General features: G+C 33.6%; 1 protein-coding gene across 6 annotated transcripts in view; it reads right to left on the bottom strand.

The window, feature by feature from the left end:
- The window catches only part of KNL1 (kinetochore scaffold 1), a 53,914-nt gene that overhangs the window by 8,341 nt on the left and 32,080 nt on the right, over nt 1-13,493 (bottom strand). For 4 of the 6 annotated variants that reach the window (XR_009051526.1, XM_057724244.1, XM_057724243.1 and 1 more), the window contains 9 exons: nt 11,422-11,560; nt 10,957-11,024; nt 10,466-10,564; nt 8,634-8,749; nt 6,988-7,078; nt 6,290-6,406; nt 4,506-4,593; nt 913-990; nt 707-746 (listed from right to left, as the gene is read on the bottom strand). Coding sequence is in view for 4 of the 6 variants with exons in the window: in XM_057724244.1 (XP_057580227.1) it covers nt 707-746; nt 913-990; nt 4,506-4,593; nt 6,290-6,406; nt 6,988-7,078; nt 8,634-8,749; nt 10,466-10,564; nt 10,957-11,024; nt 11,422-11,560 (836 nt within the window). In the remaining 2 variants the exon portion in view is untranslated. Of the gene's footprint in view, nt 1-706; nt 747-912; nt 991-4,505; nt 4,594-6,289; nt 6,407-6,987; nt 7,079-8,633; nt 8,750-10,465; nt 10,565-10,956; nt 11,025-11,421; nt 11,561-13,493 lie in introns of those variants that run through there. The other 2 variants (XM_057724247.1, XR_009051527.1) reach the window with 2 other exon arrangements.

Genomic DNA, 13,493 nt, shown 5'->3' with positions numbered 1-13,493 from the left:
ATTATCATTAAAATTTACATTTTCATTTTGATGTTAAAAATGTAAGCATAATGTTGACTGTAAGAATGCCCACCTTAAAATTGAGACATAAAAACAGATGATTGAACTTGGTGTACCCCCCCAAAAATAATAAATAAACAAAATTAAAAAAAAAAACACAAAAAAAACCTTAAAAAAAAAAAAATTGAGACATGCCATAATTTCAGTGCCTGCATTTGGTTTTGTTCAGTTTATTAGAGCTAAACAGAATTTACACTTTGTTAGTCATTTTGCTAGCATCAATTTAATTTTAGCCAAATGTTATCACCTGTCAAATTTATGTTTTCAGTTAGAATTTTATTGGTTTTGTCACTATTTGTATTCGATTTCTTTTAGTCTTATAGTTAAATAAGATCTATTCCTCATTTTATATTTATTTATACTTAAGTTTCATATATAAGCAGTTTAATGCTAGATTTTTTTTAATAGGATCCTGATATTATACAAGATGGAGAACTATTGCCTTGGATTAATGGTCTGTAAACAATAAATGCTTAGAAAATACTATTGACTAAGATGGCCTCCAAGGTCAAGTTCAAAGTGGAGTAGAAGCCCTGACTTAGCCTTAGTCAATATTCATGTCCTCAATCTTGTCAGTTTCTGGAGGTAGGAAGTCCCTTAGCCATGTGAAATTTAGCATATTTTCTAACACTCAAACAAAGCTAACCTTTGAAGCTTTTCTTCCTCAGTTTTCAGCTGTTCCAGTTCTTTGAAAAGAAAAACAAAAACAAATCTATCAGAACATACACATTAAAATATTGGTACAAAAATCATCTGTTTTATTGAAAAGTCCACCTCACTAATCTCATCTAAATAAATAAAATCAGAACAGAGGAATTTCCCCCCATTTATCTCCTTAATTAATTCAGTTACCTTTCTCTGCAGCCTTCATCTCAGAATCCCATTCTTCCACAGGATCATCTTTCTGTTCATCCTCCAAATTCTTAGTTTCTAAAGTAGACAACATGCATTAGAATAACTCAGTCAAAAATAATTAAACAACCAATAATGAATGGTCCCCAAATGAAGTGTTAAGAATATTTCACAAACATTCATCTTTCCCCACCTTTCCTTACCAAAAAATACAGAGCTATAATAGTAATTTCATACAAAGACTTGCTTCTAGTGGCAGACAAGTGAACTTTGAGTCATATGGCAATGATCTCCAATAGCAGCTTCTCAGGGGACACTCTGAGATGGAAGTTGTTTATATATTATTTGTGTATATCAAAGTTATTGTTAGGCAACTCCATGGACTAAGCAGAAACAGATACTCGTATACAAATGCACACACATACATTTAAATTTTTAAATTTAATTTGTTTCTGAAACCTTGGAATTATCCTTAAAAGCCTTCTCTCTCCCCACATCCAAAGCAAGTTTAGATTTTTTTACCTCAAAAATATTTTCTGAAACTACTTTTTTCCTTCACCACCACCAGTTTCCCTTAATATAAGCTATTGTCCTTTCTAACCATACCAATCCAATAACTACTTAACTTCTTATATTCACTCTTGATCTATTCAAATCCAGTATCTATACTGCGGCCAGTGCTTAACACCCTCCAAATGGCTATTCACTGTTCTGAGAAAAAATCAAAACTCCTTAAGAGGCCCTCCTTGGCCTGGCTCCTAAAGCTGACATCTCCAGCTTCACCTCAGACTGTGTTCCCTTTTGCTCTCTCTACTCTAGCCACAATGACCTTATTTCAGGCCCTTGTACTTTTCTTTCTCATAGAAGGGTTTCTGCCTGTGTTATTCATATTGAATAGTCTGCTCTTCCCTCCCTTCTCACTCTAACTCCTACTTATTCTTCAGGTCTTAGCTTAAATGCCACTTCCTCAGAAGGAAGCCTCTCCTGACCTGACTAGGTCAGATTTCTGTTTCAGGAACTTATAGCACCATGAAACCACTCTTCCATAGCAGTTACCATAAAACTATTTAATTCTTATAATCTTTTCTCCATACTGTAACAGCAACTTGTCAAATCCAAGCATATTTGAATGTGATCTCCCATAATTTGAAATTGAAATAGTATCATGGTTCTGTATATTATGTTAAAAAATTAAAGTATGGGAACCTTTCTTCGTGTATGAATGTTTGAATTAAAAGAAAGTAATGGAAGTATTGATAAATGAAAAAAAGAATGCTCCACAAGGGCATAAAGTTGTTTTTAGTGGCCATAGTATTCTTAGCACCGAACACTATACAAGGCACATAATAGGTACTCAGGAATTTGCTTAAGAAATAATGAAGAAAGAAATAGGGAGCCATTCAGTGGTACCTAGAAAAAGAGTGTGGTTGTTGGTATTTTTAAAGATAAGAGAGAGGTGAATATATCCAATGGAGGAGGCAGAGAGGTTGAATATACAATATCAGTGCTATAAGAAGACAAAAGGGGCTGCATTTCAAAGTTTAGGTGGAAAGATTGGTCTTAAGGAAAAGAAAGGAAGGATGAAAGAATTGATATAGATAAAAGCAAGGTAATGAACAAAGGGGGGGACAGTCTAAGACGATGAAATTCATATACTTATTATCAACTCAATGCAGAAAACATGTGCTAGGCACTTATTCTGTGTAAAGCATAGTACTAAATAAGAACTTTGAAGGATATGGAGAAAAATAAAAGCTGATCTTTGCCTCCATGGAGCTTACAATTTAGTTAGGAAAATAAACTATACAAAAGTAACCATAATTACAAGTAGATATGATAGGTACTATAAGAAGTACTAACAAAATAGCCATGGTAGCTCAAGGGAGATAGAGAACATGTCCTTTGGTAAAAAAGAGAAGGAGAATTCATTAGGCAAAGACAAAGTAGCAGGACTGCATACAAATAACAAGATTTGGTTGGAATTTAGGATGTGTAAGGGAATAATAGTAAAATCATATAAGAAAGGAATATCTGAAAATGACTGTAGAGAATATTAAATGCCAAGCTCAGAAGTTTGGATTTTATTTTGTAATAAACAGAAAAGTAGAAAAGTTTTTCAGGGGAGTAACATAATGAAAACTGTCCTTCATAATTATTAATCTGGCAGCAATGTGCAAGTTAGACTGGAAAGAGACAGAATGAAATTAAGAGTGTATAAAGATTAGTTAGAAGACTTGAAATAGCAGGTGTCAGAATTAATGATAGCCTTAACGGGAATGAGAAATAATACAGGAGATATTGAAGAAGCAGATATGATAGGACTTGATAAGAGAGACTCAAAGACAATAAAATTTTGAGCCTTTTACAATTTATAAGAATGGTGATGCCGTTAACAGAGATGAGAAACACCATGGAGAGAACAAGTTTTCAGATTTTATTTTGGAAAGGGAAGACAGTAAATTCCATTTTTTCACATAATGTTTAAGGTACTTACAGACATTTTTGCCAAGAAGTTCAGCAAGAAGCTAGAAATGTTAAATCTGGAACTCAAGAGAAAGAGGCTAAAGATGCCCTCACCCAAAAATGATTATAAGCCACTTAAAAGCAAAAAACTGTGTGTATGTTAATAATATCTTTTTTCTAATGCTAAGTACAGTATCTGGTATGTAGTAGGTGCTCAACAAATGCTTGATGAATTTAACTGAATTTAGGAATTATTCATATAAACATAATTGTTAATTATGAAAGCATGAGGGGAGAGAATACAGAAATGAGTAGATGATAAAATCTAAATGCCGAATAGAGAACTCAGAAGTAAGCCCAAACACACATGGGCACCTTATCTTTGACAAAGGAGGCACAAGTATACAATGGAAAAAAGACAGCCTCTTCAATAAGTGGTGCTGGGAAAATTGGACAGCAACATGTAAAAGAATGAAATTAGAACACTTCCTAACACCATACACAAAAATAAACTCCAAATGGATTAAAGACCTACATGTAAGGCCAGACACTATAAAACTCCTAGAGGAAAATCTAAATGCCTACACAAGGGTTAGTTAGAGAAGGGGCAACAGAGGAGTTAAAAGGAACAGCCAGGAGAAAAGAATAGGGTCAGGGTAGTGCCATATTATAGAGTTCAGGGAGAAGAAAGTTTCGGGAAGAAAGGAATAATCAGCAGGGTCAAATGCTGAAGGAGATCTAGATGGCTAAGGACTGAGAGCTACCAAATTTGATGATTATGGGAAATTTTGTGATTTTTGAGAAAGCAGTTTCAAGACAATATTAACAAGTTGGGATCATGAGAGACAGAAATGAAAGGAGAGATAATTTTCAAATACAGATAAGTTCATTTATTAAAACAACAACAATACAACATGAAGGTTATAAAGAGCTTTCCAAAAAGACTTACTATCTTGGGCATTTCTTGTTGATTATGTTATGAATGACCACAGTAAAGGAACTTTAATTTGCTCTAATGTCTCAAGCTGCCAATACCAGGCTTCAGCATAGTGCTACCAGCAATGTGTACTGTAGGGAAGCATTTAGATACAATTACATTTTCTTTTGTAAAAGTATTCAAGATACTTTACCTATTTCCACCTCAGTGAGACAGTTATCAATCCTCTTAAATATGCTGTCCATCTCATCCATCCTTATCTGAAGTTTCTCCCTCTCATTCTAAAACACACAATATCATAGACTGTCAAGTTAAACCTCCAAACAAAACATTGTAGCATTATAAATGATTCAAACTGCTTAACATAACTGCTATGTCTAATTCATGAACAGGCAAATCTTAAAATGAAGATCAAATCTTCAAGTCTGGTCTTAAAAAATTTTTTTTGAAGCATACATAACAGATTAATATAAATTCATATTCTGTACTTTATTTTAGCATTTCCATGTACTATAAGATGTTAATATATATTACTTAAAAAGAGTTCATAAAAAATGCTCTATGGTCAAACAAATTTGGGAAATAATGGTCAAATAGAATTACAGCATTTTTTCCTTTCTAGACTACAAAAAAAAAAAAAAAAAAAAAGACTTCTGACCTTAGACTTTAATATGCTAGTTATTACATTTCTCCAAAAGGAGGACACTGCATGTAACATTCCCCAGACTTATTTGCCAATGGAAAGTTTTTTTATGCAAGACCTTTCTTTTTTTCTTTTAAAAAAATTGATTTTTATTTATTTATTTATTTATTGGCTGCGTTGGGTCTTCTTTGCTGCATGGAGGCTTTCTCTAGTTGTGGAGAGTGGGGGCTCCTCTTGTTGTGGAGGAGCGTGGGCTCTAGGAACGCCAGCTTCAGCAGTTGTGGCATGTGGGTTCAGTAGTTGTGGCTTGCAGGCTCTAGAGCACAGGCTCAGCAGTTGTGGTGCACAGGCTTAGTTGTTCTGTGGCATGTGGGATCATCCTGGACCAGGGATCAAACCCATGGCCCCTGCATTGGCAGGCAGATTCTTTTTTTTTTTTTCCCTTTCACATTAGCTGTTACTCTTTTTTTTTTTTTAGCATACAATAAACTGCATATATTTAGTGTGTACAATTTGATATCCCGATCTCCCAATTCATTCCCCCCCAACCCTCCCCACTTTCCCCACTTGGTGTCCATATGTTTGTTCTCTACATCTGTGCCTCTATTTCTGCCTTATGCAAGACCTTTCTTAAAGGATGATCATTTTGGGAAATGCTACTTTAAACACATGCACACACATACACAGCTGAGTATGGACTATGAGGAAGACAACACTTACAGTATAGTCCTTAGCAGTGGAAGATCAGAATTCTATATTGTTTTATTTCAATATGTATAATGGGGGCTTCCCTGGTGATGCAGTGGTTAAGAATCTGCCTGCCAATACAGGAGACATGGGTTCAATCCCTGGGCCAGGAAGATCCCACATGCCACGGAGCAACCAAGCCCGTGTACCACAACTACTGAGCCTGCGCTCTAGAGCTCATGAACCACAACTACTGAGACCATGTGCCGCAACTACTGAAGCCTAGAGCCCATGCTCTGCAACAAGAGAAGCCACTGCACTGAGAAGCCCTCATGCCACAACTAGAGAAAGCCTGCACACAAAAACAAAGACCCAATGCAGCAAATAAATACATTTATTTAAAAAAATGTATAATGGTTAACAAATTTGAGATGAGACATAGGCCTATGCTAGTAAATATATTCTAGAATCACTCAAGATGCCAGGATTTACTACTTTTGGTAAACTGAACCCTATCTCTTATGAAAAATCCTAAGGTTTTGCCCAATTCTCATTTACATGTCTCCTAAGGAACATCCTTCATATTCCACAACCAGTATAAAGTAATTTTAATAAATCTTTCTAAGCTTTTAACTGTCTTGAATTACCTGAGCTGACTGCACCAGCTTGCTGTATAGAGCTACTTTTCCTTGGTGAGTGAAGACTTTAGCCATCTTGGTAAAACGCGATTTTATTTTGTTCAGGTAAATTCCAAAGGCCTTCAGCTGTAAGGGAAAGTTAAAGATTACAATGCAGTAAAACAAATGAGTTAGAAAAGGCAAATGGTCTGGGAAGGCTAGTTCAGCTGCTGCCTGCTAAGTTTTGCCCATCCTAGACTCTGATTCCTAAGGCTTCTCAATTTGCAAATTTAATTCCATTTAATAGTTTAAGTCCAGAACCAAAGATTTCAATTTTGTTTCCTGTTTTTCATTCACTTATATTACAAATTAGAAAATGACAGGCTCTTAGTTAATAAAACTCTTTAATTAGAGCAAATGTAAAGTGAGCTGCTTATCATTTAACCAAAGTAAACCTCTTCCCCATCTAAATCTAAGTGAAAAGCAAACAAGGAGGGAACTCTAAATAAATTTCAAATATATTTCATATATTAAATTGATCACCTAAGGTTTGAAAAGATTATATATTAACAATTATTCATGTATAATAAAATCTTGATTACAAATTACATCTGACAAGTAAATTAAAGAACTTACCACTAATTATCAAGTAACAGTTACTGCTTTCACAATAAACATTACTCAAAATGTTTACACTGATTCCCATTCAGAAAATGAGACAAAAGTACCTCCTCATCAGAGTAGTGTCTCATTTTTTCCCACAGGTTCCTATTTACATCAGTCAACAGTTTATCTTGGTTCAGTGCAGAAAGCTTTAATCTAAAACATAGAGAAGTTCATTAGCATGGAGTTCAGAAGTCAGCTAGAATGAATCAACTCAGATCTACAGGAATACTTAATTTTTCCTAGTACTTTTCTACATAAAAAGGGGAGTTCACTCAGGAACAGTGGCCAGCCTGATTATTTCAACATTTGTAGAACAGTTCAAGAATGTTATGATTCAAAAAAACTTCCCTCCATAATGGAATTCTCATCTCAATGCAACAATTTGTTTCAAAACATGTTGCTTGTAAAGAATCCTTAAAGCTTGTGAATGCATAATTGTTGCGAAGTTGTAGCTATTATTTTAAGTAAAGGTTCCCAATTGAGTTGTCTTATCTCACCTTTATAGAACAGCATTAATAAAGCAGCAAAGTTATATATCAGTCTCTTGTTAATAAGTAGAGGAAATGAATTTTTATCAGAGTTAGAAGATATATACAGGCACATAAATGCAACATCAAACAGTAGACCACATCTAAACAAACTTTTCATTGTATACAAGATCTACCTAATTCATTCAAAACAAAAGTCTCAGACAAATCCTGAGACACCCAACTCTTTTAAATGACATGAAGATAAGAAACTTGTCTTGTTCAGTGATGAACCCCCAGACTTAGTGCAGTGCCTGGCACATAGTAGGTGCTCGATACCTACTTGTTGAATGAACGAGCCAGAATCAGGCAAATCTGCAGTACTATAATTTAACGGCATCTTGAATTTCTAGTTTTAAAACTACGTAATGCCCTTTAATTATTTTTATTTATTGTGGTAACAATGGTTTATAACGTTATATAAGTTTCATGTGTACATTATATTTTGACATCTATGTACACTATGAAAGTTTTAAAACTACATGATTCTTAAAAGATTATTTCTTTTCTGTTTGTTAGATTGGTTCAAATTCAGTTCGTCAGTTCTAGATAAGTATGATATAAACATTGTCTTGAGTTGCAAGTCTTGATTTACCTGCGAAAATCTAAATATACCTAATTTGCAACTTAGTCTGCAGCATCTATTTACACCAAATCACTGACCTATAGTCTGAGTAAAACCATGTTCTTTTATAAATGCAAATCAAGGGAAAATGTGATAACATTATAAATCCAAAGTCAATCTTGACTTTAGACACTATATATAAATCTCTAAAGGGTACTATCTTCTTTTAAAGATGTTCTTTTGCAATTTATGATATCATAATCTAATAATTATTGCTTATTAAGACTTACTCTTTGCAAAGAATGGCATGCAAACTTTTTATACACATTATTTCTACTGCTCATTTCTACCTACTAAATAGGTATTATTATCCTCAATTGATGGATGTGGAAGTGAAGGTTAAATGACTTACATAAGGTTACACAGCTAGTGCTGTCACCAGGATTGAACTTCCATCTGTCTGACTACAAAGCTGAAACTCCTTCCCATATACCATATCACGCTGCCAATTAATGACATCAACTTTTCCTAATGCCAGTGTTATTCTAATCAAAACCTTGCCACACAGATTATTTACCCATGCAACAAAACACACAAAAAATGAAAACTTTCATACTCTTCAATCTTCTGGCGAAGAGCTTCACAATCTTCTTTATAAATCTGTATCTTGGGTCGGTAAACATATTGACTTAACAACAGATCTTCTGGAGTAGCTGATGTGTTTATAGTAAACTGGAAAAAAAAAATCAGTCCCTCAAAACTGATATTTTGAGAAACAAACCATGTTCAAGAACAAGTTCTACAAAGAAAAACTTGAAAACTCTGTTAAATTCATATATACCTAGTAAGCTACTAGCTGGACTTTGAAATAAAGTCTCTGATATCGAAGTCCATTTCCCACAGATGTTTAGAGGAACTGTGGATGTTCCACTCAAAAGACTGAAAGTGATTTGAAAATAACTATGTATTATTTCTCAATTATAGCTCAATAAATTTGGGGTGGGGAAAGAAAATGGCTATGCATTATTTTAAAAACTATTAATACCTGAAAATTCAAACTTACCAAAAACCTTTTCCTCAAAAGAAAGAAACAAGATGCCAGTTTCCAAGATTATCCTTTTCTATTCTCATTCTCTAGTCCTGCTCCTTATTTCTATCCCAGGTTGAACTCAAACTTTTCTGGCATACGTAAAATAAAGCAGTAAAAATTTGGTTGTTTTAAAAATATCTTAAATGTTTTTTGGACATTTAAAAAATTTTTAAATTTATTTATTCATGGTTGCATTTGGCTTTTCTCTAGTTGTGGTGAGCAGGGGCTACTCTTCATTGCAGTGCGTAGGCTTCTCAGTGTGGTGGCTTCTCTTGCTGCAGAGCACAGGACTCTGGATCTTCCCAGACCAGGGATCGAATCCATGTCCCCTGCACTGGCAGGCAGATTCTTAACCACTGTGCCACCAGGGAAGTCCCCCCTCTCCTTTTTCTTAATTAAGCTCTTTAAGAGTTTTCTTATTTTATTACATTTTCAAAGTATCAGTTTTTAGATCTGTTCTCTTTTCTATTAATTTTTGTTTTTTATTTCATTAACTTTATTATTTACCTGCATTAAATCTGTCTTCCTGTCTTTATGGATGTTATTTTATTGTTCTTTTTCCAATTTCTTAAAGTGAGTATTAAGAAATCCTTTATTTTTAGATTCTCCTCTATAACAATGACATCTCAGGCTTTTATTTTGCTGCTAAGTATAATTTCTGCTGTATATCCCATAGATTTGGTATTAAATATTCTCCTTACTTTGCTTTCCAAATAGTTTTGATCTCCTCTTTAATATGAGTTATCTAGAAATGTGTTTCTTAATTTCCAAGAAGTTAAGATATTTGTCCTTTTATTATTGGATTAAGACCAGATGATGTCCATGAAATCTCTTTTCTTTCTCTTCAATATTTTCAATGTTTTCTTTGTGGCTAAGGGCATAACTAATTTTTGTAAATGTTCGACAGACTTAAGTGAAAAAAACATTATGTAATTTTGTATATAAGTGATATTAAGTCTATTAATCTTTTAAACTGAGTTTGTTGACTGTATTATTTAAGTATTCCATGATTATATATTTTTGATTTTAAAAAGTGTTTATTAAAAACTTCTGCTGTACTTGGGTTTTTATAATAATGGGAAAATGCATATGTTCACAAAAAAGTATAAAAAACAAAACAGATGGCAAGGAATGAGAATAAAAATTTTACCTTTTCAAAATTCATGATTATTTTTTAAAAAATCAATTTTTATGCTAACTCCAAATGTACCTTCTATAGGAAAACTTTCTGTAGGAAGATTTGCTTCCTTAGATTCTTTTTCTTTGTTTTTTAATAAATGCTTGCTTTGATGCAGTTTAGTAAACAAGTACAGTCTATTTTAACTGAGATAACTATTTTGCCAAGAAATTGAACTTACTTTGGCTGGGAGATTGCTCTGTCGGGGTTTCTGTATTAGAATGTGGACCTGAAGAAGTATAAAGAACTCCTTTATTGTTATTCTCCCATCTTTGAGTTTCTGAGGAAAGAAAAAAAGTTTGCATGACCATTCAAGGTGAGTCATTTTGACTATAACCGCCTCCCTTGTTTCTAAATAGCTTAAAATACTTTGCATATATTTGTGGAAACATTATCCAGATATTTGTAGGCTATACATGAGCAGATTTTATCTAATATTATTTCTTAAGTTTGTTCAGTAACAGTAAAATTGGGAAAAAAACAACAAAACATAGGTCTTCCAATTGTGATTCTACTCCACATAATTAATTGCCATGTCCGGTCCTTAACAACAACAAAAAAGACAACTAGTCTTCTGTATATTTGAAATATTTCATAATTAAAAAAAATTAAACAAGAGAAAATAAAACAAGGAAATTAGTTGCATTAGAAATGAGAAATATTTTAACATACCTCCTTTAAGTTCTCTTCACAAACAGTATCTCTGAGAAACTGTGATTCTATTTGACTACCGGGGTGTGCTAGAAGCAAAGCAAATTCAAGTGATGAACAATTCAAAATTAAAATGTAAACTTAATTTTAGTTATTGTTCAGGTTTATGTGTGGTTCATGCTATCGAAACTATCTGCTAGGATTTTTCTAGGAAGACAGCCTTCTGTAGGGCAAAGAATATTACAGTTTTAAGGCTCCATGTATATTTCTCTACTAATTATAAGCCTCTTAAAAAAATCACTTTTGTAATATAACACTTCTCAATTTATTGAAATAATTAAGAATTAAAAATAAACTAAATATTATTTTACTTATCAACTCCCAAAAAGCTTATACAAATTTCAAATATGTCCTGAACTGAAATACATTTATTATTAGTCAAGTAAGCAGATAATTTCTATTATTTAGCCTTCATGAAGGTCTTACTGCTGAAGTCCAGAGAGGTCCCATCAGCCTTGATGGAATCCAGAGAACTGCTGCAACTAGATGGGGTCCTGCTCAGGCTTTTTATCAACACACTGTTAACATTTTTATCTATATCTCCTTTAGCATGATGATCAAAAATCTGAAATGATCAATAAAGGAACATCATAAGAATAAAGCTATGCTGCTGTATACTTATAATGGCTAAATGTTGAATGTTAAGAGAAATACTTCTAACATAAAATTTATCTATAATCATATAAAATACCTTAGTAAAGAATTAGAATAAGTAACAGGTAACTTATTAGGCTTTTAGAGTTCAAAGTAATTTTATTTAAAAATATATAGAAATAACTTTGTGCATTATACTATATAAGCAAATTGTTTCTCTGAAGTATCTAGATTATAGCCAGATCCTATGCGCTACCAAATGTTGACCTTTCCAATTATTCAGCTATTAGTCACCAGGGTCAGGGCTACTACACTGTAGAAAACCAAAACAGAATATTGGCTGTAGGGCTCCCCTGATCCAGGAAGATCTCGCATGCTGTGGAGCAACTAAGCCCATGTGCCACAACCACTGAGCCTGTAGTCTAGAGCCCACGAGCCATAACTACTGAGCCCATACACTGCAACTACTGAAGCCTGTACGCCTGGAGCCTGTGCTCTGCAACAAGACAAGCCACTGCAATGAGAAGCCCATGCACCAAAATGAAGAATAGCCCCCGCTCCCCACAACTACAGAAAGCCCGTGCAGCAACAAAGACCAAATGCAGCAAATAAATAATTAAAAAAAAAAAAAAGAATATTGGCTGTACATGGTGGCCCTGTCTAGAGTACAGAGAAATTTATTTCCAGGCTTTAGTACTTCCTTCCCCAGGTGACCAACACTCCTTTGGCTGAAGTCAAATAAGTCATACGGTCCGGCTTTTACCATTTGAATCGTTTAACTTTACAGCCTTAAATGCCATTTTCATCTACCTACTTGCTTATGTTTTTAAGGGCAATATATTCCTTGTCTAAATGCTAGGATGTGGGCTCTATGAGAACAAGTTTTTGTCCATAAATTCCCACTTGAAGCATTCCCAGGACTTAAACAGTTCCTAGAACATAGCAGATACCCAATATTTATTAAACAAAATAATACTAATTTTCATAGAATCTATTCAGTTACACATTTTATATTAATGTTACAACTTTCGTAAAGCTTCACAGAAGAACAACTTCCTCAGAATCTCACCTTAAAGAACCACTGAAATCATCTTCTAAGCTTATTTACATACTTCTTAACAGAGTTTAAACATTGTTTCTATGAACCTATGATACTTTTTAACCTTTATTTCTCCACCTATAAAACTCAGTTTAAGTGACAAGTTATCCAAATCAGTGTTCCCTCAACTTTTAAAATCTATGACTTTTTTTTAAAGGTTTTTAAAATAAGATTTATTTCTTAAAAGTTAACATGTGCGTAATAGGAAACCAAAAAACACAAGAAGCAAAAACCAGTCATCAACAATCACAAGCAGTTCACCCTCTGATGTGTCTTTCTACGTCTCGTTTATGTATCTACATAACTAAGCATCCATTTTTATGTAATTAAGATCATACAGTTATATATCATGCTTTTACACACATCATAAATATTTACCATTTCAAAGTCCCAAAGCTGGGTATTTTGATAACCAAGAATACACTACACCAACTCAATCTGGAAGGAAAAAATGTAATTCTGCCTTTTTTGGTGACAAAAATTTCATAAAAGACAAAAATGGCAATAGGCCTCTAGATAAAGATATTGGCAGTTATGATTAAAATACTACATTCCCTTAATGTTGAATTAAAAATGTGACATAAAGTAACAGAAGTATAACGCTTCTAAGAAGATTTATTAACTGATCTAAACTAGTAAAGTATTAGCAAGGAGGTATGTTTCCACTGAATTACTGAATACTTAACCATGTATTCCCATAGCACAGCCAAGAGAGGTATATACATCAATGGTTATCATCAAAATATAAATATGAACACATCCTCATACATCCCTCCCTTTATACTTCCTTCTGCCCCTGTGCTGC

Source organism: Hippopotamus amphibius, chromosome 2, assembly GCF_030028045.1.
Source record: "Hippopotamus amphibius kiboko isolate mHipAmp2 chromosome 2, mHipAmp2.hap2, whole genome shotgun sequence".
Classification (NCBI taxonomy): domain Eukaryota; kingdom Metazoa; phylum Chordata; class Mammalia; order Artiodactyla; family Hippopotamidae; genus Hippopotamus; species Hippopotamus amphibius.
Note: the sequence above shows the minus strand (reverse complement) of the source record. Positions and strands in the feature narration are given on the sequence as shown.